This window comes from Nicotiana sylvestris, chromosome 7, assembly GCF_000393655.2.
Source record: "Nicotiana sylvestris chromosome 7, ASM39365v2, whole genome shotgun sequence".
Lineage (NCBI taxonomy): Eukaryota > Viridiplantae > Streptophyta > Magnoliopsida > Solanales > Solanaceae > Nicotiana > Nicotiana sylvestris.
In genome coordinates, this window is record NC_091063.1 from 95,895,009 (window position 1) to 95,918,001 (window position 22,993).

The following is a 22,993-nucleotide window of genomic DNA, read 5'->3' on the forward strand; positions in this document are numbered from 1 at the left end:
TTGAGAGAACCACTAGGTTGTATTTCCTCGTACCCTATAAGATTAAGCATGATCCAATAGAATGAGCTATTCCAAATGTGCTCTTCTTAAGGTTTCCTTGATATTTTTTGGGTTCTATCTGGGATAGAAATACAGAGATGACTGGAGAATTTCTGCCTTTTGATTTTGTCTGAATCCAAAATTAAAGGGGTGATTATGTTATCAAGTGGATGGGAACTTTTTGTATTTCCACTTGGGGACTGAAGTTTGATTAGTAGAGAAACTGAGTAGATTAAGTGGATTTCCCTCCACTCCTTGTTCTGCTACTTGTGGAGTACCTTGCACTGCATCTCCAACTCTTTCTTCAGCTTCAGTAATAGTAATTGAAGTACCAGGTTCATCTTAGAAAGTGAAAGAAGATGTTGCATTGTCTTAACATGTCTCCTTCATCTGACTCATCATATCAGCCTTGCCTTTTGAAGCATCAGATATTTCCCCAGGAACCAAAAATGGTCTATTATCTTGATCATCACTGTTTCCTCCCTTGTTAGATGAGGGAATCTCGTTGAATAGCTCATGAACACTTTCTTCCACACATTGTGTCCATTTGTTACAGACTTTGTAGACTTTGCTTTGAGAGGAATATCCCAGAAAGATTCCTTCATCGCTTTTTGCATCAAACTTCCCAAGCTGGTCCTTCCCGTTGTTGAGAACATAGCGTTTGCATCCAAAGGTTCTCAGATGAGTTATCTTTGGTTTTCTTCTATTGAGCAGCTCATAGGGAGCTTTGTTTAGGAGGGACTTGATCATACACCTGTTCACCAAGTAGCAAGCGGTTGTTTATTGCTTCTGCCTACAATTTTTTGGCGATTCCACTATCAATGAGCATTGTTTGTGCCATGTCTTTCAAAGTTCTGTTCTTTCTTTCAACAACATCATTTTGTTGTGGAGTCCTTGGTGCTAAGAAGTTGTGAGTGATTTCATTACGAAGCTCATCAAGTTTGGCATTTGCCAAATTTTGTCCCGTGGTCAGATCTGATGCATTCTCCCTTCAATTCCATCTTCACGTGGATCTTCTCGATAGAGATAAAAAAAACCTCGAAAGTTTCACCCTATGTTCTAAGAACCAGTGGCCAGGTGAATCTTGAATTTTGGCAGACCATGAACCAGGTCCCTCTAAATCAGTTCATTCAGAGGTGAGAAGTTTGCATGCCCCAATCTTCTTATGTCAAAGTTCTGCATCATCAACAACTGCCTTGAAGCAGCTCATATCACCTGCTTGTAGAGATTCAATGTTAGCAACGTAGATGTTCTTGTATCTTTTGGCTATTAAAACCACTTTGCCAATTACCAGATTGGTAACTATGCACACTTTTAATACGAACTCTACTTTAATCCCTTTATCACAAATTTGAGAAACACTCAAGAGACTGTGCTTCAGGCCCTCAACATAGTACACGTTCTCAATTGAGTGTGAAAGAGACTTTCCAACTTTTCCAACACCGAGAATACACCCTTTTTTCATTTCCAAAGGATCATTCCCCTCCCTGCAGGGTTTTCAATGAGAGAAAATCCATGATGTTTCCAGTCATATGCTTTTAGTATCCATTGTCCATGAACCATTGCAGTCTCCTTCCTCTCATTGTTCCCTGCACATATATGGGTTAGCTAGTTTGGGTTCCTTGTTATGAGAGAAGGGATGAATAAGAGTTTTTCTAGTCCATACAGGCAATATTCATTTCTTGTGAGTGGTACCTGGTCCCTCTTTAGTAGTCACTTTTTCAGTAAACAATTTGTTTTTCTGAACAGATTGAACCGTGGCCTAGAAATTTTCTTTGAAGTGCCCATTGTTCCCACAGTGGGTACAATGCCAGTTATCAGGAACTGTGACATACTTTCTATGAGGGTTGTAAGGAGTTTTCTCCTTTTGAAACCTGATTCCCTGCTTGTTTCCACTATTGTTGAAGTACATGGCAGTGATAGCATATGAGGACCAGGTCCACTTGAGGGATTTCTCAAGATCAATTTTTACTTTCTTCAATTCAGCTTGAAGCTGCCTATTTTTCTCGAGTTCACCACATAGACTAGTTTTAACATCATTTAATTCCTTTTCAAACTTGATGTGTGACTCACTAGCTAGTTCTTTCCCCTTATCAATACTTGCAGACCTAAGTTCTGATTTGAGTCCCTCAATAGTTTCCTCTAGGTCAGTGATTATCACCAAAAAGTCATCCCTTTCTTGCTCAGTAGCTGCAATTTTCTCTTCTAGAGTGTGCTTTTCATTGCTAAAGCTTTCTATAGATTCCTTCAAATCAACAACCACTACCATCAATTCATCTCTCTCATTTTCTACACTATTTATTTTTTTCATTCAAAGCTTCATTTTCTTTTTCAAGATTAGCTATGGTCTCATTTAGATCAACTACACAGACCATCAGATCATCTCTAGATTGTTCAGCATCTCCTAGCTCTATGGTCAAGATGTCCTTATCATTAATAAGACTATAATATACGTCAATTAGAACATTTGCTAATGATATTAATTTCTTAGAAGAATAAGACTTCAGATTTCTCTGAACATCCCTCAAATTTACCTCATCATTTTCATCCTCTTCATCATCGTCAGACTGAGCCATCAGCACAAACAGTGAGTCATATTTCGTTGCTTCAGTTTCCACTGCCATCATGGAGCTATTTTCTACATCTGGTTCCCCTTCTGATTCACTTGAGAAGTCTCCCCAAGTAGCAAGAGCTTGCTTTACAACATTGTCAGCTGCACTTTTTTGACTGGTTCCTTTTTGCTGCTTTGTTAGAGTTTTGTTTGTATTGCTCTTGTTTCAAAAAAGGGCAGTCTTTGATAAAATGTCATGGCTTTCCGCACTTATGACAGAGATCATTGTTCCTTGCCTACTGCCCCTTTTCGGTATACCACCATTTCTTCGAACCATCTTTTGAAACCTTTTAGTAAGATAGGCCATATCACTATCCTCTTCACTTGAGTCATTGTTTTCAGCCTTGAGCACCAGGTTCTTCTCCTTCTTTGGCTCTCTCCTTTCATTGTCTTTCTTTCTTTTCATCCCGTATGTCTTCAGATTTTCAATCAACTCGTCCATGGTTAGAGTTTGTAAATCTTTAGCTTCAATGATGGCATTCACCTTACTCTCCCAAGAGCCAGGTAGAACACTGAGAATCTTCCTTACAAGCTTGTTTCTGGGAATAACATCTCCAAGTAAATGAAGCTCATTTATGATGGATGTGAATCTAGTGTGCATATCTTGTATAGACTCAGCATCCTTCATTTTGAAGAGCTCATACTCAGTGATGAGCATGTCAATCTTGGATTGTTTAACCTGAGTAATTCCTTCGTGTACGGTTTGCAATGCTTCCCATATTTCTTTGGCAGAATCACAAGCTAAGATTCTGTTGTACTCATCAGGTCCTATACTACATACCAAGATTTTCTTGGCACAATAGTTCTTCTCTACGGCTTTTCTGTCAATATCACTGTACTCTTTCCTGTTTTTCAGCACCATTGGTCCAGTTTCTCCAAGCTTCTTCATAGGAACATGTGGACCATCACAAATGATGTCCCACAGCTATGAGTCTTCTGCCATTATAAAATCATGCATACGAGTCTTCCACCAGCCGTAGTACTGACCACTGAATCTAGGAGGTTTGTAGGTTGATTGTCCTTCCTCAAAGCTAGGCGAAGCAGCCATTGAGATCCTTTCTAGGTGTTAACCTTTTAGAAAGAACCTGGTCTGATACCAATTGTTAGTTTATATGAATCCACCAAACTATAGAGTACCTGGTACTCTATGTGTTTTCACAGAGAATACTAATTAACACAGTAAGTAAATGAGACACGGAATTTTTACGTGGAAAAATCCCAACTCAAGGGGATAAAAATTACGACCTACATTTGTAGGCTTTCAACTTCACTAACTTGTAAACGCACTATTACAAGACACTTTGTAATGACTCTATTACAAAGACTTCAACTCAACTAACTTGTGATACACTTATCACAAGCCACTTTGTCAATTACTAGTTATAAAGACTTTAACTTATGACTAACTCTAGTCACAACACAAACTCAGAAGGTTTATGATTTTGAGTTTTCTAAGACAAAGCTTCTAAGAAAGCAGGATAGGAGTTATAATGAAGAACAAACAATAAGATTACAACTCAACTATGGATACACATAGACTCATTGTAGAACAAATCCTTAGTGGGGTTGTCTTCTTGTTCTTGACACACTTGTGACTTCAATGTTGGATCAGATCTTTAATTGCTTGAGAGAATATCACTAAATGCTCAAGTAAGTATTTTGTGCCTTGCACCATGTTGTTATACTCTTAAAGACATCCCAAGGATGATGTCAATTTTTAGTTGGTACACGCCTCTTCCCAATGGGAAGTGACTGCTGCACTGTCTGTTGTACAGGCAGTTACTTTCAGCAGTTTCTTTCCAGTTGTATAGTTGACTTGTACTTCTGTCAGAGAACGTCCAGGGATCATGTCCCTGTCTTGCTCCTATTTTCTCTTTATTTGCAGCAGTTCACATTAGTTGGAGTTCAGGCTAGACTTCATTCATTTGTAATGTGTACCAAGTGTGTCATGTTCCCTATCTGGTTCTTGACAGTAAGTTTATTAGATCATCAAAACATAAGGCAAAGACATTGAAAACTCATCATATTCCCTGCGCGTTTGTAGTTTTTCAGTGGGCATGAGACGGAGTAAGGGATTTTGAATTTTGATGAATTGCAAGTGCATGGTTCACTACTGTCCAAGTAGGCATGGATGTACTTTGTTGCTTGTGGCAGAGGATGTTTGAATTTACTGATATTACCCTTCTCCAATGTTCTAATATTTGCTGCCTATAAATTCGTTTCTTCAAATTTTCAAGCATTATATTGTGATAATTTTTGTTCTTAGTGAACCTTCTTGTCTTTTATTTCGGGATATGGGATTTGAATTGGATTAGTCATTTGGTATTAAGATGGGGCTTTAAAAAAAGGAGGGGGTTGGAGGTCTAAAATGAAGCCACGTGTAGGATCTAAGGCTAGGGTCCAGGATCCGTTAAATAGGAGGGTAATTTGTTTAAACAAGTAATGGCGGGATAAATAATATCGAAAAGTGTGTGTGTATATATATATATATATATAGCTCTTCTCCGTAGTGTTTTAAGTGTTGAACCAGATCTTCTTTCTCAAGAAAAGGACAGACATTTCCAAACAAGCCAATTCAAATGAAACCTTGCTTATCCATTCTTTTTGTGATTCAAATATCGTCCCTTTTTCATGCCAAGAATTATTTGCAGGTAAATATAAACACTAATTATCACGTATAAGCAAGAAAAACACTTCATTTGTTAATCAATCCTTAAAGAGATGGTTTAGAACCAATAATTCATTATCTAATAGATCTTTCATAGTAATGTTGGCGGAGGATGGGAAAGGAGCGGCCTAAGAAGTGAATGTTGGGCTAATATTTTTCTAATTATCATTCACACACAGGATTTGGAAATTTATCATCATATCACCGTAAAATAAAAACTTGCATGCTATAGTTGGACAATATATGACTCGCAATTTAAACTAGTTTACCTATTAGGAGATGTGACAAGTGATATTTTAATATAAATGAGGTGCCTATTTTGAATTCTATAAGGTCAGTGAAATTTGAACTCCGTGCATTTCAATTCGATGGTGAGCTTTCATCAATGGATTACCAACTTGGGACTAAATTAAACGCAATATTAACCATTTTTGAATAAAAATAACATCTATTTTGTAGTAAAGAGAGGATAATTTATAGCACAAAAAACCAATCCATCAAGGCAATTATTATGTCTTGGATTCCAAGAATCTAATTAACTCCTAAATATTGCAAGCTCTAATCTTATCCAGGACTAATCATAGAAATATTTTTCAACGGGGTCGAAGGTTGGTTCCAACCCATCTATATCATTGAAACATGGTTACCGGGATTGAAGGTTGGCTCCGATCTATGAACAAAATGGAGCTAGTAATCAATTTTGGTATGTTCCACTTTTCCGCAAGGTGATAACTCCATTAGCTGTGGACAGCAAATAACTTACTACTTAGACTATTGAATTCCTAGTTAGAATACACTAAATTGCTGTCCCTATTTGTAGCACTTCAGTCTTTGTTGGTGGCAAAATGAGACTTAAAACCAAAATTACTAGTAGGAGCCGCCCATCGCAACTCTGTTTTCTACGTGTGTTCAAGTCTATTTATTGGAAAATTGGTCCGAATAGAGTTGCGCATTCATTGGAAACAAGTGTAAATTCATACTTTTTCGGTGGCTATGGACTTGAACAGATTGCTTCACATGAGAAGAGATCTTTCCCTCGATTGTTACCACATTACCAAAATATTGGAAACAAGCAGCACTCAGCCTCGGGGTTCCTCTTGTTGGGAAGGGGAAGAACTGAAAGCAACTCAAGTAAATCGAATAAATGTAAAATTAACGACCTACAGATATATAATTGCTTAATATATAAACTGCACTATTATTTTGGATGGCTGATGGATCAACACCAAAATGCTCTTTCATTTTACGAACAAACCTTACCCTAGCACACCCCAACAGCACACAAGTAATGGGAATCCAATTGTTCGACGCTTCAGCGCTTGGATTTTGCTTAGATTAACTAGCTCAAACAAGCCCTCTCCAAAGTCAAGCCTAGAATTAATATGGGGTTATAGACATATGAATAAGTAGTGTGGGCACTTCCCCTGATCCCACATTTGTATTTACAGTTCAACAAAAGCTAAGTTGCCATCTAGGAAACTATATTTTCTTGATTATCAGCCGAGTCAAAGGCAGGAACGAGGATATCCACAGCTCTGATGGTGAAAAGACGCCATCACAAGGAACACCAGCCGAAAATTGTGGTGATATGTCATTAATATGACTTTCTTCCCTCGTGCTCCTATTCCTGACCATCTTTGATACAATCTGATCAAAGGTTAATTCTAAGGTGAACACCAGTGCCGGTAGCACCCTGGTGTATCGAAGTTCCATTTGAGGTCTTTGAATGCACATCGTTGATCCAGCAACCTTGCTCACACCTGTTCTGCCGAGCAAAGAGCTCTCCAGCCACTATATCGTTGCATACTTGATATGGTAAACAACCAAGTATTTCACTGTAGAAAAATCAGATAATACAATTGAAGACATCAAAAAATGGTTAATTTTTCAATCAAACATAAAATGCATTAAAGTTATGAGAGTTTATTATAAAGTAGAAACACCAGATAATACTATTGAAAACATCAAAAAATTGGAAACAACCAAACATATCAGGCATTAAAGTTCTCGGTGTTCATTTTCAAAACAAGTGCAGCCATCTTTCTCTCTCTTCCCCCAACTAGGTCCTGTCCCTGCCCATGAGTTCTTTCCCTTTGTCGGGGTGCGGGTGGATGGCAGTTTTGCCTTGTTAAACTTGCCAATAAGATCTAGGTACCTAAATCAAACCAAGTGGCATGGAGGAATAGATAGACGGAGATATGTGAAGAAAATATACAAAATAGCAATACTGACATTTTTGGTGACCATTGGAGTAACCAAGACAAGAAACACTCAACTTTTCAAACAAGGGCATCTTAGAATTATATTTGATAAAACCCACCAATGAGCCTAGTCTGCAATCCAACTATTTCTTTTCAGCCATAAGGGAAATGCATAACCATCAAGAGTCAATGAGAAAGCATGACGCAAACAGTGTTATTAGAAACCATCATTTTGTTGATTAAAATGACGGAGAGATGCAAAGAGGGGGGTCATCGCCTCATGGGAGAAACAATGCACTTAACTTTATGAAGCACACACTACGCATAGTGAGGTGCTAAGCAATTCTATAAGACCAACAACAACTATGCTCAGTCCCAAACAAGCTAGGGCCGGCTATCTGAATCCTCACTTCTTCATTTAGCTCAGCTCTCTATAAGACCCTTATTTAAAAAATCCCTATAAGAAGCCCTCGCTTCTTTGAATTCAGCTAAAGATGAAAAATAACAGATTTGTTGTTTGAGAAATAGGACTTTCTCCACTTAAACTTCATCAGTCTCTTTGGTGATCCTGTCTGCTTCATCTTTCTCGAGTTTGCTAGCACTTCTTCTTCTACTACTTATGCTTCTCTGCTTCTTCCTTCTTGTTGTTCTTCAAAGAATGTTTGTTCTTCTGTTACTTCTAGGATAGGGAGTCATCTTCTTATACTTCAGTTTCTGGGTTTCTCTCTTGCTTCTCCCTACTACTCTCTTGGTACAATTATTAAAGCAATTATGACTATAAAGGCGATTATATATAATATTGAATATTACAAATGAAACTTAATTCTTTTAACGACGTTTGATTAAAATTGAAAAATTCACTCTGCCATTGAAGTTATCTTTTGGGCGCTCGAAATTACTGAACTTAATGGCAATTTAATGTTATTGGTACTAAAGACATATTTTTTTTGTAGTTCTGGTGAATTGTGCAATTCATATGCGTGCTTTGCCACTTCTCACTCAAATCCCCACCTGGCCTTGTCAGTCTTTGCACTTTATTGCTTTTAAAAATATTGGTGGCAGATATGTTAATGCCAGTTAGGCCAACACCAACAAAATGTATAAAAGTACAAAGGAAACCGAAAGTAACAGGGAAAAGTGTCAGTTTCCAACCCTGACACCAGTTACTGATGGATAAAAGAAAAATGGGCCACTAAATTCCATTACCCTAAGCTGCTTAGACAAAGCCTAAAACTGCAAAATAATCCAGGACACATCCATCATTCCTCGCACATATTGTTGCCTATGGTTGAACACAAACTGTTCCTTTGTTCCAACAAAATGAAATTGCATGCTTAACCTAATAGACTGCACTTACCCCCAAAGAGATGGTCCCATGCTTTCCAACCATCAAACTAAAAGAAGTAAATATCATAATACTTAATCCCTCTGTTAACCTTATATTTTAAGGTGTCGGCTATTTAGGAATGTGTAGTGGTGGGTGTCATACATTTACTTCTTTTGCCGAATATGTCTGTGCCTCTGTGAAAGAAGAAAATTCAAGTAAAAACAAAGTAAACACCACATGGACCACGAAACTTACCATTACATAACATAACTAAGAACCAGAACTTGACTTTTGAACCCACACTTGTTTCTGCATTTACATCATAGTCCATGCAAGCACATTAGTAAATGTACATAGTAAAAGCAGAGATAAGTACAAAATAAGGCTTTGAAAAGAAACCAGACCTCAAGAGAACTGTAGGCAGAAGTACCTCCCCTTCTCACAGGTTTTCCGTCCCCAACAGAAGGTCCATCTGCATCCCTCAAACCACGACGACTACCATGTTTATAGTTACCTAGATTCATCAGAAACTTTTGAAGTAACCACAAAAGAACCAATAGCTACGAGACAAGAAAAAATTAAGCATAATATTTCATGTAGAACTCAGCACAATCATCTCATGGCCTTAAAAAAAAGGCTATCCATTATCAGCAGAAGAATGAGAATTACGCCCACTTCAAATCAGTCTGAACTCACAGCAGTGCGCGATTGGTACATCACTTTTCGCTTCTCCTTGACCCCGAGAAAAAAGGAGTACGATTTCAAGAGAAAAAACTGAACTAAAGGTAATCTTACATACAGTGAAACATTTAGCTACAATTACGAGGTAAGACGCATACACTCCTTTGAAATTATAAGAGTTTATTTTCCAATCAGAAGATTTTGAGAATGTATCCATCTGAAAAAAGGGCAAAAATTAGTTATTAGTGATACAAGTGAACCAACCTTCAACAAAATCTCGCACTTGGGAAGATTGTTCATTACTGGCCTGTGAACTATCAGCACGGCGAAGAGGAGCCCAAACACCACGATCAGGCCTATCTCTATTCCTAGAACGTCTTTCTTGCTTCTCAACATGGACAACATGCAAGTCATTTCCAGCGGCCTTATCCTCATTAGCTCCACTAGTATCCTTCTGAAACAACTGCATACTTGGTGGCCGAGGAGGTCTCTTGTCCTTATCCTGTATTTGATGCTCTGACTGAGATGCTGATTGATTCTGCCGAGCATCCTTGAGAAGAATACTTCTGATGATCCTGCCACTTGCCTCTTGGCGCTGGTTCTGTTTTGGAGCAGATGAACTAGGTGAATTCTTGAGAGTAGATGCCACATTCTGTTGAGCTAATGAACCACCAGAAACCTACACAGTTAAGAGAAACAAGACTAAGTCCCAGATGGCAGACAAATTCGAACTGACAGAAATAAAAACAACCTGAGAAAATATTGATGTGTTATACCTTGTAACACAAAGTTGCAAGTGAAAAAAAAAACATCATTAAACAACTATGTAGAGGCAATAATCCTCTCTAACAGGGGAACCACAGCTTGCAGAACCTGATAATCACATCAAAATCCAGAATCTGATAATCACATCAAAATCCAGAAACTTTCTCATTCAGGCAAGTAAACCCATAAAAGATATAGTACAATGTCTTGAACATTACTTTGTCTTTTTTACCGAATATAGAAGTTTACACCAAGTATTTCATCTTCCAGTGAACAATACCACGTGAAGGCACCTTTTCTCTGTCAGGGTAATCCATATCATTTGGTAATAAATAGATTCTAAGTTGCTCCGACACGGCAGTTTAGGTGCTGCACCCGTGTCGACACAATACTAGTATGGATGTGGGCATGGGATCCGTACTAGATCTGGTCAAATAATTTTGGGTACTTTGACTCACGACGGATGAAAAAATTTGAGACGAGATGCAATTTGATTTCCGAAATCAAAACCAAAACTAGGATAAATTTGAAGAAAATAGAATACCTTATATAGAAAATAATCCTTCACTTGTCTACAACTTGAGAATAAAAAATACATCCACACTTTACGAACTATATGTAAGTATTGCAGAAAACTTCTCATAATTTAGAGATATTTTTATATTTTTATTTTTATTATTTTTAGTTGGATACCCGCACTCGTATCCTTACTAGGATCCATATCCCCGAATCTTAGAATTTACATCTCGAAGGATCTGACCTCTAAATCCGCACCCGTGACCAAACAACTTAGAATAGATTACTATATTACAGTCGCCCAACGGGAAAGCGACCTACTCTTAGATTTTGTCACCTAAAAAATGAAGCAATTAAATCTATATAGGAAGAGGTTACAGCAAATTCTATGAACATATAGATCATAGCCGGTTCAAAAATTGTTGGTAACAAAGAATATGAGCAACGACACAACAGATGATTTCATTCATTCAACCTAAACGGTATTAGCAATAGATCTAAAAAATCTTCAAAATATCTAGTATATCTTTTGTCTCAGTCGCTTTACCAATAAAATGGAAACTGTTCTGCACATGCTATCATTTTCCCTTGGTATAGAGAGGCAAAAGAAAGCCAAGGCCCTTCAATGTTCCCTTCTCTTTGGTCTCCCCCCTCCCCCCAAAGGACCCACAAAAGATAGTTAAAAAAATAAGAGCTCTCTCCTTCTACTACTAAATAAGTAAAACTTACATTAGGACCTTCTTTTTCCTTCCCCTTCAAGAGCAGGATTTTCTTCTTCCCACTATCAGCAGTTACAGAACGACCTGAAATAGATTAGACAGCATTATAGGCACATTAAACAAAATGCAACTTGTACAAGTAACAATGACAAGAATGGTGCAGGGGAGGACAATCTGATTATCTCCACCATTAAATGATGAAAGCAAAAAACTTTATGCAAGTAAAATATCTCTACAACAATCAAATAGACAATAATAATTCAACCAAATTTCACACTCTAACCTCCAACCAAGTGATAAGCATCCAAGACACCAGGCTGGCTTATAAGATAGAAAAGACACCTGATATGCAGTTAGTAACTATATCAAGATATCCTTTCTCTTCTCGACTTAGACTTGGTCTCCTACTAGTGTACATCCATCAGAAAGTTTTGATAAAAACTTTTTTTGATAAGTATATAAAGTTGATAAAAACATAGAAAATTATCCATTAATATCTTTTTTGAATGAAAAATACAAATTGAACGAAAAATACAAACAACAGCTGGCTATGACCCAGAATTTTTTTATGCAAAGAACGACTCTTCCCATAAAGTACTTCTACCTTGGCACCGCATTATAGGTGAAAGGATAAAGACCCATTTTTGCGTTCGGGGTTTTTCTAAGAGCTGTCCATGTTTTAAGAGAATAAACTTCTACTTGCAAAGAAATAGTCAAATGCATAAAGGTTTCAAGTTGTACGTCCAAATGATACCAAATCTTGGAAATAATGTCGTACTGTGAAATAACAAAAGGAATTCTATGTGGGCCACCTTTTATTGTACTGTATTTTTGCTTCTGAACTATGGTCCTTGATGATTGCAATGGTCAACCTTCAATGGGAACTTCCCCGGACATCAGCAGAGACAATGGCGAGAAGGATATTGAATAAGTGGATGCAAAGAAAAAGAAGCTGTAGAAATTCGCTCCTTTTTCACATCAGCAGAGACAATGGCGAGAAGGATATTGAATAAGTGGATACAAAGAAAAAGAAGCTATAGAAACTTGCTCCTTTTTGCTTTTTTATTTTTTTGTGGGTCTTGAGAATGACAAGAAATAGGAGTACTTTCGAAGGGCTAGGCAACCATTTGTTGAGGGTCAAAATAATATCTTTTACTCCTTTGTTCCACTTATGTGGCACTCTTTCTTTTATAGCATGTTCCCGAAAAGAATGGCACCTTTTCTATATTTAGAAGCTCTTTAACTGTAGACTTCCCATTTTACCCTTACTAACATCTTACAGCCACAAAAATTAATGCCATGGCATGTTTTAGAAAACAAGATGTAAGGGTACTTTATGTATGTCCAGTCAAGCACCAGCATATAAGATGGTAAGGAGGGACTATTTTTTCTGTTAATTTTGGTGTAAAGTGGAAATACTAGCTTTTTTTGAGAGTTGGCTATAATTTGGGAGGCTCAATGCACATGATCACTACACCTTTGTGAATATCATATCATCTCGTTGAAGTATAAATGAACTCTTTTGATTTATTAAAAAGATAAAGACAGAATGTTTCAGTTAGAGACTTCTCTGTATATCACGCAAACCAAGCTCACACAAGTTTTATCTATCCCATCAAAGCCAAGTCCAACAAACTCAAATAGCTTGCGTTTCTACTCGTGTAGCATAGTACATCCTCACTCGAGGCCGAGATCAGCTAGCTAACAAACAAAGAGAAATGCATTTTGGCTTAGCTTGATTATCCAACAAACAGATCTCAAATAAAATGTTATCGAGTAATCACAAAGCCAGAATGTTTTGCCCTCGACTCTCGGAAATACTGTAAAGATTGATACTCTATATTGTAATACAGCAACAGCACTCAAAGTGAGCCGAGAGTCTATCGGAAACGTTCTCTCTACCAGCACACGGTAGGGGTAAGGTCTGCGTACACACTACCCTCCCCAGACCCCACTTGTGGCATTACAATGGGTTTGTTGTTGTTAACAACAGCACTCAAAGATCAGGTTTCATATGAAGTATACCAATTCAATAAAAAGCTAAAATCCAAAACTAAGATAACTAATCATAGCACAAATATTTGTGATATGGCAGGCGGGTTATGCGTTATCGTTCCCTACTCCTCTACTTTTTCTGGCTATCATTTGGCATTAACATCATAGAAGAAGTGACTTATATAAGGGGGGGAGTCTTCCTCTGAACATCAAGGAGGAGGAAGATTAGGTTGATCCTAACAGAATGATGATGAATTACTTCTGTGGCAGTACCCCAACAAGATTGAGAGAGGGCTCAGAAGAGAGGGTGCTACCCGGGTACATAAGTATTAGGTCCACCAGCGCACACAAGTATTCTCCTGTCTTTTTTATTTTGGTTCACGAACCTTTATACACATTGATGCTTGTTTCTTTCAAGATATTAGTTAAACTGATCAAAAAAGATCACAGAAAAGATGTATGATTGTCATAGTTCTTTGGCCTGTTAAGACTGAGCAAAATACTAAATATAGTTCAAGAAATCAAATGTCTCCGCGGCAGGTTAGTGTAGTTATTTTCCTAAAACAACCTCCGAGACACAAATAAAAAGCTTGGAGGTCTAGACACAGAACTTTTACCTCCTTATCCACCCCACCCCTGCCTTTCATACTCTTACACTATGGCCTGCTAGATCCTCCTTGGGGTTTTTGACAAGTCTCCTACATCCACGTTCTCCACTAGCAAAGCTATGAAGCTGATCTAACTGCTTTTAGCAACAAAAAAATGTACCAGCAGTGCAGCTTCTTTACCTTTAATCTAAATCTCCATAAAATGTGATCTCCCTTACACTTGTTATTCCTCTCAAATGCATTAACATAAGCAGTCATTAACATCACAAAATCCACATGTTTGATTATTCCTATAAAAATATAAAGATAGAACATACTCTTCTCATCACAGTTTAACGCCCCTAAAAGTGAACATTTTTTCACAAGTCATGTAAAAAGTGAACTTCTAATTCACACAGAAAAAGAGTTTCCATGGAACAAAGTTATACACTATTAAATCTGCTTCCATTTTTCTACTATTAGCAAAAAAAATTGGTCCGACTCTTATCCTTTTCTCTTTTTTTTTCAGCAAGTAAACTTCTACTAGATATTCAGGATACAAATTTTTGGTTCCTGTACGAATAATCATGAATGTATCCTACCGATTTATCGGTGCACTCTACAAGTACTTTATTTATCCCTAACTGTAGTAAGGTTGAAAATCTAGAATATAAAAGTTCTACCACTATTTTGGAGTTCGAAGAAAATTTGCTTCCATTTTCCAATTACTGAGTTTCATCACGTCAGCATGGTCAAATAAGAAGACTTCCTTCTGCTTGGTTCGAAAGCTAGCGTTCCGGGAGAATCTAGTCATTTAGTAACTATCTCTGTAAAAGCAAAGTTAATGAGCAAGTGAATGAACGACGTCATGGTCCAAAAATAAAATGACCCTCCTTGTTTTCTTTTCTTACTTTCCCCTGTCCCTTTTATGTTTTTTGGGGAGGCCGGGGGGGGGGGGGGGGGGTTATTATGTCAGAAAAAATTTAGTTAGTCCATCATATCACCCTCACAGGACATCTCCCTCTATTAGATAGAAAAAGAATCACTTGAACGGAAAAATGCATTAGCTCACAAACACAGCCCATGTGGACCGAGTGCTTACCAGAATATGTCTTACTTTGTTTTGGTCCTTCTCACGCGATTCAAGAATTGCAAAAAATCTACTCCCATTCTGCATCTATCCAATTTAATTAGTTTGTTTTTCACTGAAGTATTAATATTTCATCATGTCAATATGGCAAAATAATTGAGACTTTCTTCAGCTTGGTTTAGGTTTTCCTTGTTGGGTGGCTTGGGTGGGGGGTTTTCATGCATGCTCCTTTTAAAAGAAAGAGGTTAGATAATCTGTCATATTCAGTCAGAACATTTGGACTGTTAAATGCTCCTCCAACCCCTACCCCACCACACCCCCAACTCCAAAACAAACAAAAAAAGATGTTAATATCAACTGTATTCTGTAGTAAATTTGTAAGAACTACGATACAAACATAAGACATACCAATTTCCCCTTCCACTAAATCAATCCCAGATCCAGGAGCAGAGGTTCTCGACTTGTCAGAGAGCTGCTGATCATCACGTTTTGGCACTAGAATGTATGATTTGTCCTTACCATTTCCAGCCTTAGAACTGTCTCGTAGAACATACTGCAGAACAAAGTGGTAATTCCGTAAGCAATATAAGATAAGAGTTACTGACAACATGTCAATAAACAAAGAAATATCCAACAAGTAGCAGTTTTATTGTCAATACCCAACATGAAAAGACAAAAACTAAACATGTGCATCTGTGTGTGTGTGCGCGCGCATAAGCTTATGACGTAACTAACAAATATCTGGTGCAAAAATTGAATAAAACAGGCTTCCAGGCTGTTATAGAGAACAAGGAAACTAGCAATGAAAAGCTCAATTATAAGGCAAAGCTGCAAAAAGCAAAAGCAGAGTAAGAGCAGTGAAGGCCCAATACCATCATCATGTACAAGCAGGCATATAGATCAAACCAAGTCAGGTTTTACAATGAGAGACAACTGAAAGCAGGTCAAGAGTAGAGAATGGTACACTTAGACAAGGCCTTCATATTCTCTGAACTAGAAACGCAAATTTATCATGTATAAAAAAGGTGTGATATAAAAACACATGGACTAATCCCAGTAGTCCATGGCCATAAGTTTGGGAAGAAGAGCATGTACCATGGTTGTAGAAGTCCTCTTTTCAGAGCCTCGTTTAGATGCAGCTGAGCTAGGAGTTCTTGAGGATGTGCCACCAACCCTTTTGGTTGATCTTCCATTAGATATAGATCTCTGACAAAAACCAAGTCCAATAAACTTGGTGTCATTTATTACTAAGGGGAAATTGCTCAAACTAGTGATGCAATAAATTTTTTTCATAAGACAAAAGAGACCATATTCGAAGAGAAGTTGTAGAGAATGCAATGGAATCATCTATATGAATACAAAGTAAGCAAAGGAAGACTGATGAAGGAACTTTAAGAAGAAAAAGACTGAATATTAGTCCTCAAATCAGCTTCTCAAAAGCATGTATAGATAAAGTAATAATATTTTAATATAGAAGGGCAAAAATACCCGTGTAAAGAAGTATCAGCTTCACAAGAACGTAACACAATCTTTACCACAAGATGCAACTCAACTATATCTAGTTCTTCCAACGATTTGTCCCCTATACATCAATTACCATCTATTAATACCATCCACAATGGTACATAATTCACCGTCAAAACTTCAGTTCCTTATATAAAAGAATTCATTAATAAAAACGCCAGATTAACAGGGACATTTGATTTAGTGAATAAGCAAGGTTAGAAGCTCATTCTGGTAAAATATCCACAAATAACAAAACCTTATTTACCAACAGGTAGCTCAAAGGCCAAAGCAGAATATGTACAGCTTCTTCATATCTTTGAGCATAGATCTCATAACTGAAACAGAAAGATAAAAGAAAAAGAGGAGGTTCCCAATATATAAAAATCCACTTCAGACCAACTGATGAAACCTTTTTCTCGGTTTGCTCGCGTACTCAAGTCGGTCAACAAAGATAAACACAAACCAGTTTAATGACGTGGAAGAATTAATATTTTCCCATATCTCTTTTTCCCAACAGATAAAAGCACGGAGCACCTACAAGTAGAAAGCTGCACCTCGACAAAAACAGACAGCAACTAGTTCTTTGCTAGTAAAGTTTGAAAATCCCAACATTGGGAATTTCGAAACAGGAAAATTTCCTACCCGAGCTCCACTCTTCGCAGCTCTTTTCTGACGTATATAATCCATTAATGGAGTAACTATAGGAGCATCCTTTGCTGAGCCTGAAATACAGAATAAGTGGAACTTCAATCTCAAACAACATGCACTCCACCTTCATGTTTTGCTCTCCAACAACTCTCATTTTGATAAATAAGATCTCCATTTGATGCACAACAAGAGTAGTACAAATTTTCTAGAGATGTTCTAACTGACCAGCTCGTTCAGCCTCTTTTCTCTCCAATTGTATCTCAGCACTTGGAAGATTCTCAACGGGCTTTGCAAGAAATTCAAGGAACTCCAGATATTCAGGATCTACAAGTGCATCAACAAAATTAACGTAACTGCAGATAAGATGGAGGTAGCATGTACGTCACATGCAATCAGCTCATCAATTTTAATACCTTTCAGTATGGTCGCTTCACGGGCATCCTTCTTGGACCAGTGCTTTGGAACACGCTGTGAAGGAGCATACTCGACAATTGTTTTGAACTGAGTGCCTAACATAGACATTCCCAGAAGATGAGAATAATAATTTTCCAATCAAAGATTAGATCACTACGCAAGATAGTTCTAGCAGGAACCAGAAAAGAAATGGTGCAACACATAATAGTGTGTGACAACCAAAGGGACCAAAGAGAAACCCAATAGCAAAAGCTGAACCAAAATAAATAAACAAATAAATCATTTTCAAATTTCATCTTGATGGAAGGAATGCCCACTCGATCTCTTGTAACTGTGCTTAAGCTTACCTTTCTCATTCACAAACACGTGCCCATCAAAGAACTCAGCGAACTCAATAACATCTTCTGTATTTCTAAAGTCAATATAGGCTCTTGAATAGCTTTGATGCTTCAGGCTGCAGAAGAAATTTTTAGCATAAAAGTGTCAACAACGCCAATGTTGAAAAAAATGAATCAAGCTATACCAGTCTAAAGTATGTATATTCATGTTTTAAACATACCATACTTGCACAAATATCAGCTTTTTAGGTGGAGAGGGCTATAAATCATTTCCCGAGACAGTAAAGAATATGGAAAAGGAAATCTTTGTTTTTTATGAGAAAGGTAAAGAAAAGGAAATCTTTGTTAAATAATAGAAGAAAAAGAAAAAAGTAAGCAAAACAATCTGACCAGTTTCGGACTTTATGCAAATAAAACCATGCATAAGAGTTTTTCTGAATAGGAATAAAACCATCCATAATATTTCTTTCTTAGCAAAATGGGAAAGACTTCATTAATAACAAAAATACTCTGGACCCCAAAAAAATAACATCCAATACCGCATACACAAATCTGAGGCAAAAGCTTAAGCGATACTGGACACGCCACGGAGAGCTCTAATCCAAACACAAACTACAGATATGCAGCCATCAAGCTGTTATAATTGTACACCCAACTTGCTATCCATTCCCTGGAGAACTAGTTGGATACACAAAATGGATAAATCATGAAACTTCATACTTGTAGGCTAAGTTGCTCCGACACGGCAGTTTAGGTGCCGTACCCGTGTCGACACGACACTAGTATGGGTGTGGGTATGGGATCCGCACCGGATCTGGTCAAACAAATTTGGGTACTTTGACCACGATGGCCCGAAAAAATCGAGACAAGATACAAATTGATTCCCGAAATCAGAACCAAAACTAGGATAAATTTGAAGAAAATAACATACCTTATCTAGGAAATCAATCTTTCACTTATCTACAACTTGAAAATAAAAAAGAAATCCACACTTTAAAGGCTATATTCCACAAAATTTCTCATAATTTAGAGATATTTCTTTTTTTTATTTTTTTATTATTTTTATCCCGATCCCCGCACCCATATCAGTACTAGGATCCGTATTCCCGAATCTTAGAATTTACATCTCGAGGATCCGACCACTAGATCCGCACCCGTGTCGGACACCCACACCTGTGCCCGAGCAACTTAGCTTGCAGGTACCAAGAACATCGCATTTTGTTCAAATCATTTCACAAAAAGAGTAGACTACAACAATATACTTTTTTTATAACTGCAATGTCCAAGCCAACTTGCGCACCTCGATTATTCTAACACATACCCGCTATTTTCCCCAAAGCATGTACCAGATAATTTTGTCGATCAAAGCTTAGGCAGATGAGACAAATCGCCAAATGCCTTTTGTCTCTGTAATAAATTTGAACCCTGGACACACATTGGTTTTCACCAACTTCATGGAGGCTACACCCTTTGGTGCAACACCAAACAACATACTTAGACTCCATACCAAACACTGGAGTATACAATGACTCGTGAACACAGTTCCTTGCCTAAAAGAACAATTCAATGCAACTTATTTCCTTTTGAAGCAAAAAAACTATGGATAAGCCACAAAAAATTCTTTTTTTAATTTTTATTTTTTTATAAAGTGGTGTAGTCACACACCGCAACTAATTTACTGAGCATTTGTTACCTCTTATCAACACAAGCACTAGGTAATTCTATCCATCCACCATAATCTTCCAGGATCTTTCCCCGACTTCATTGACCACTTGGTTATACCCTCGGAGCAAATGGTTTTTTTATTCTAAGGCTTGAACCTGAGACCTTTGATAAGGATAGAGAATCCCAACCATCCCTCCATAACACTGGTGCCAACACTATTTAAATTTCATAAATTGAAAAATTAATATTATATATAAAAACAAGATTTGGCTAATAACAACAGGGTGTAGTACGTTAGCACCATATTGATTTCATTTCCTTTTAATACCCCTCACTATCTCACCAATACCAGGGGGTTTCAGGCATTCCTTTAAAACAAGTACCACCTTACTACCCCCTCCTATGGAGAAGGAACATTTCAAGATATGTGTTTCTAATGGGCATTAAAAAGATGGCTATGGTGAAACACAAAGCAAAGCATAATTTTGTAAACACGAGCAAGTATGTCGATTATATTGAATGCTACTACATCAACCCCCCCCCTCCCTAGTGCTGGATCAAATAAACTCTTACATTTCTTAATAAATATGAAAAAAATGAAACACTAAAGGAATACTGAATTTTTCATCTGACACATAACTCACAGCAACCAGTACGCACAATCACAAGCTTAAGGAATTAATAGCACTAAGATAAAGCATAATAAAGGGAAACTGGAAAAAATATATAAAAAATAATATAAAGTCACAAGCAATATCCAAAAGTAAAGAGTTACTACTATAAGTACCACAATAAATAGACAAATCATATAAATATCAATTATTTGCTGTAGAAAAGAAACCAGACGAAATACAAAATATATAATAATAATAATAATAATAATAATAATAATAATAATAATAATAATAATAATGCTACCAAGCAATAAATAACGATTACAGAAGATAATGTAGTCAGAAACCACATATTACATATACAAAAACACAATTTTGTATCGTGTAAACAAATACATAAAAATTATAAATAAAAAATAAAAATAAAAAACTTCTTAATTGCTATTTATGGAAACCCTAACCTGGTCTTGCCGGGGCGAAAAGTGAACCAGTTGTACCGACCAGCGAAGCGAGAATCAACCTGCTCGAGAAGCGTAGACTGAGAAAGCGTCGGCGGCAAGTGCCGCACAACCACTTTGGTTCGCCGATTCTTCATGCGACACTATAATACCCTAGGTAAATATCCAAATAATATCCACCCTAGTGAAATTTGCATAAAAAATTAACTGAAAATTGCTAACGAATCACATCTTTCCCCTCTTTATCACAGTCGATCGATGAAATTCGTGTGCGCTAATTTCCAATTCCTACGCGAAATGTCCGTGCATGAGATTGCTAGAGAGAGTGGAAAAGGGGAATTTCTTTTAGAGAGAGAAAGGGGCGTGAAATTACCAGCGTGACGAGAGAGGATTTTGCAAAGGAATTTTGTGTTTTATATTTGTACATTACATGTATTCAAGTAGGTATACGCACGCTCGTGTTGTGACGTGTTGTACGTCTATACAATTTGCAAGAAGTTTTGCAAATTGTGTTTGGATTACTTTTTTAAAAAAAATAATTACTTGCGATAACAAAAAAGTAATCTAATAGTGGTGAAGATAGAGGAGAACAAAGAGGTCCCTTATCCTAGGAAGATCATTCTTAGCGACGGGCATAGTTATATTAGATATACGAGAGAAGAAACTTATGTTTAGAGTGAGTGAGGAGACGATGACTTTTAAGATAGATGTAGGGAAAAACAAGCTGCAAATATTAAGGAGGAATTTATGGAGTCTACCTATTAAACTAAAACTAATTACCCGGTTATACCCACTTGGATAATAATTACTATACATACATATTTCATATAAAATTATTACCCGTCCATCCATTAAGAAAGTCTTTAAAGACTTTTGGGGCAACGAATCTATACCTAACCTATACAGGACCTTTCTTCCTTCAATCCAAGGTAAGAAACATTTTATTTCTCTCTTCGTCGATTTTCTCTCTTTGTTCTTGCTTCTATCTTCTATTTTTGAGCCGAGGGTCTCCTGGAAACAGTCTCTCTGCCCCTCGGGGTAGAGGTAAGGTCTGCGTACATATTACCCTCCCCAGACCCCACTTGTGGGATTACACTGGGTTGTTGTTGTTGTTGTTGTTGTTCTTGCTTCTATCTTCGTAAGTAAAATTGTTTATCTGATAGGCTATATTATTATAATATTCACAAAGTAAAATATTGATAATTAATGGGAGCAAGGAGTAGCAGTTTTTGTTTAGTTATGTGATGATTTTGTTTATACAAAAAAATAGATTTGCTCGATATCTATAAATTATGATTCAATTAACTCACAACACGCATGTAGTTTAATTTTCTCTTGCTGAATGAAATCATCGCCTATTGAATATTTTTCGTCGCCACAAAATTCTCTCTCTCCCTATAAATTTTATATTTTCTCGTCGCTAATTATTCTAGTTCGAGTCATTTCCCAAAAAAATTTAATTATGATTCTGTTGCTATTAAATATTGCTTATAGTATCTTTTCAAAATTCTTACTGAAATTTTATCGCAGTTGGAGCTGATTTGAAGTGATCGAGATCGAATTTTTCAGCTGAAAATCGAAAAAGAACACAGTTACCCAACAGTATATTACTATAGTATACAATATGTTGTAGAAGTATATAGCTATACTACAATAGTATATTTTTATAGTATATAATATACTACAATGGTATATTGTAATAATCGAAGAAGAACACAGTTACCTAACAGTATACTGCTACAGTATACTGCTACAGTATACAATATACTATAGGAGTATATAATTATACTGCAATAGTATACTATTATAGTATACAATATATTGTTACAGTATACTATAATAATATGCAATATACTGACAGTATGTTGTAATAGTATACAATATACTATAATAGTATACTTATTACCCGTAAATTCACTTGCCTTTTCCCTTTTAATTTGCTTTAAGCTTTTACCCTGCGTGAGGGGCAAATTAAAAATGCAAAAAAAAAATATTATAGTATGCTATATAATGTAACGGTATACTCTTACAATTAGATCCTTTTAGAATTTTTTTAAATTTTTTATTGACAAGTGATATTATTTCAGTTTAATAATTGAATTAAAAAAAAATAACTCTTTGCGTACAATTGTATACCCTGTTGGTATATCT

The 22,993-nt window shown here is 36.7% G+C and overlaps 2 protein-coding genes across 2 annotated transcripts; both read right to left on the reverse strand.

The window, feature by feature from the left end:
- Window positions 1-2,333: 2,333 nt before the first annotated feature.
- LOC138873473 (uncharacterized) lies at window positions 2,334-3,539 on the reverse strand. Its single transcript, XM_070151943.1, has 2 exons — window positions 2,925-3,539; window positions 2,334-2,810 (listed from the first exon to the last, which is right to left on the reverse strand). Exons 1-2 carry the CDS (start codon window positions 3,537-3,539, stop codon window positions 2,334-2,336), a joined length of 1,092 nt encoding a protein of 363 aa, XP_070008044.1.
- Window positions 3,540-6,465: 2,926 nt separating this feature from the next.
- Window positions 6,466-21,224, reverse strand: LOC104234175 (regulator of nonsense transcripts UPF3-like). Its single transcript, XM_009787700.2, has 12 exons — window positions 20,846-21,224; window positions 18,115-18,221; window positions 17,767-17,862; window positions 17,579-17,677; window positions 17,348-17,427; window positions 16,295-16,405; window positions 15,608-15,752; window positions 11,538-11,611; window positions 9,792-10,206; window positions 9,251-9,360; window positions 9,102-9,155; window positions 6,466-7,153 (listed from the first exon to the last, which is right to left on the reverse strand). Exons 1-11 carry the CDS (start codon window positions 20,977-20,979, stop codon window positions 9,117-9,119), a joined length of 1,410 nt encoding a protein of 469 aa, XP_009786002.1. The 5' UTR covers window positions 20,980-21,224; the 3' UTR covers window positions 6,466-7,153; window positions 9,102-9,116.
- Between the last annotated feature and the right edge of the window lie 1,769 nt (window positions 21,225-22,993).

Excerpts from the sequence above, each read along its gene's own strand:
- LOC138873473 (XM_070151943.1), bottom strand. The coding sequence starts at position 3,539 with ATGAAGAAGCTTGGAGAAACTGGACCAATGGTGCTGAAAAACAGGAAA. Across the intron at positions 2,811-2,924 it reads CTAAAAGGTTTCAAAAGATG|AGCAATACAAACAAAACTCT; the intron begins GTTCGAAGAAAT and ends TTTTGAAACAAG.
- LOC104234175 (XM_009787700.2), bottom strand. The coding sequence starts at position 20,979 with ATGAAGAATCGGCGAACCAAAGTGGTTGTGCGGCACTTGCCGCCGACG. Across the intron at positions 9,361-9,791 it reads AGTGCGAGATTTTGTTGAAG|GTAACTATAAACATGGTAGT; the intron begins GTTGGTTCACTT and ends TGATGAATCTAG. Across the intron at positions 9,156-9,250 it reads CTGCCTACAGTTCTCTTGAG|AAACAAGTGTGGGTTCAAAA; the intron begins GTCTGGTTTCTT and ends ATGTAAATGCAG.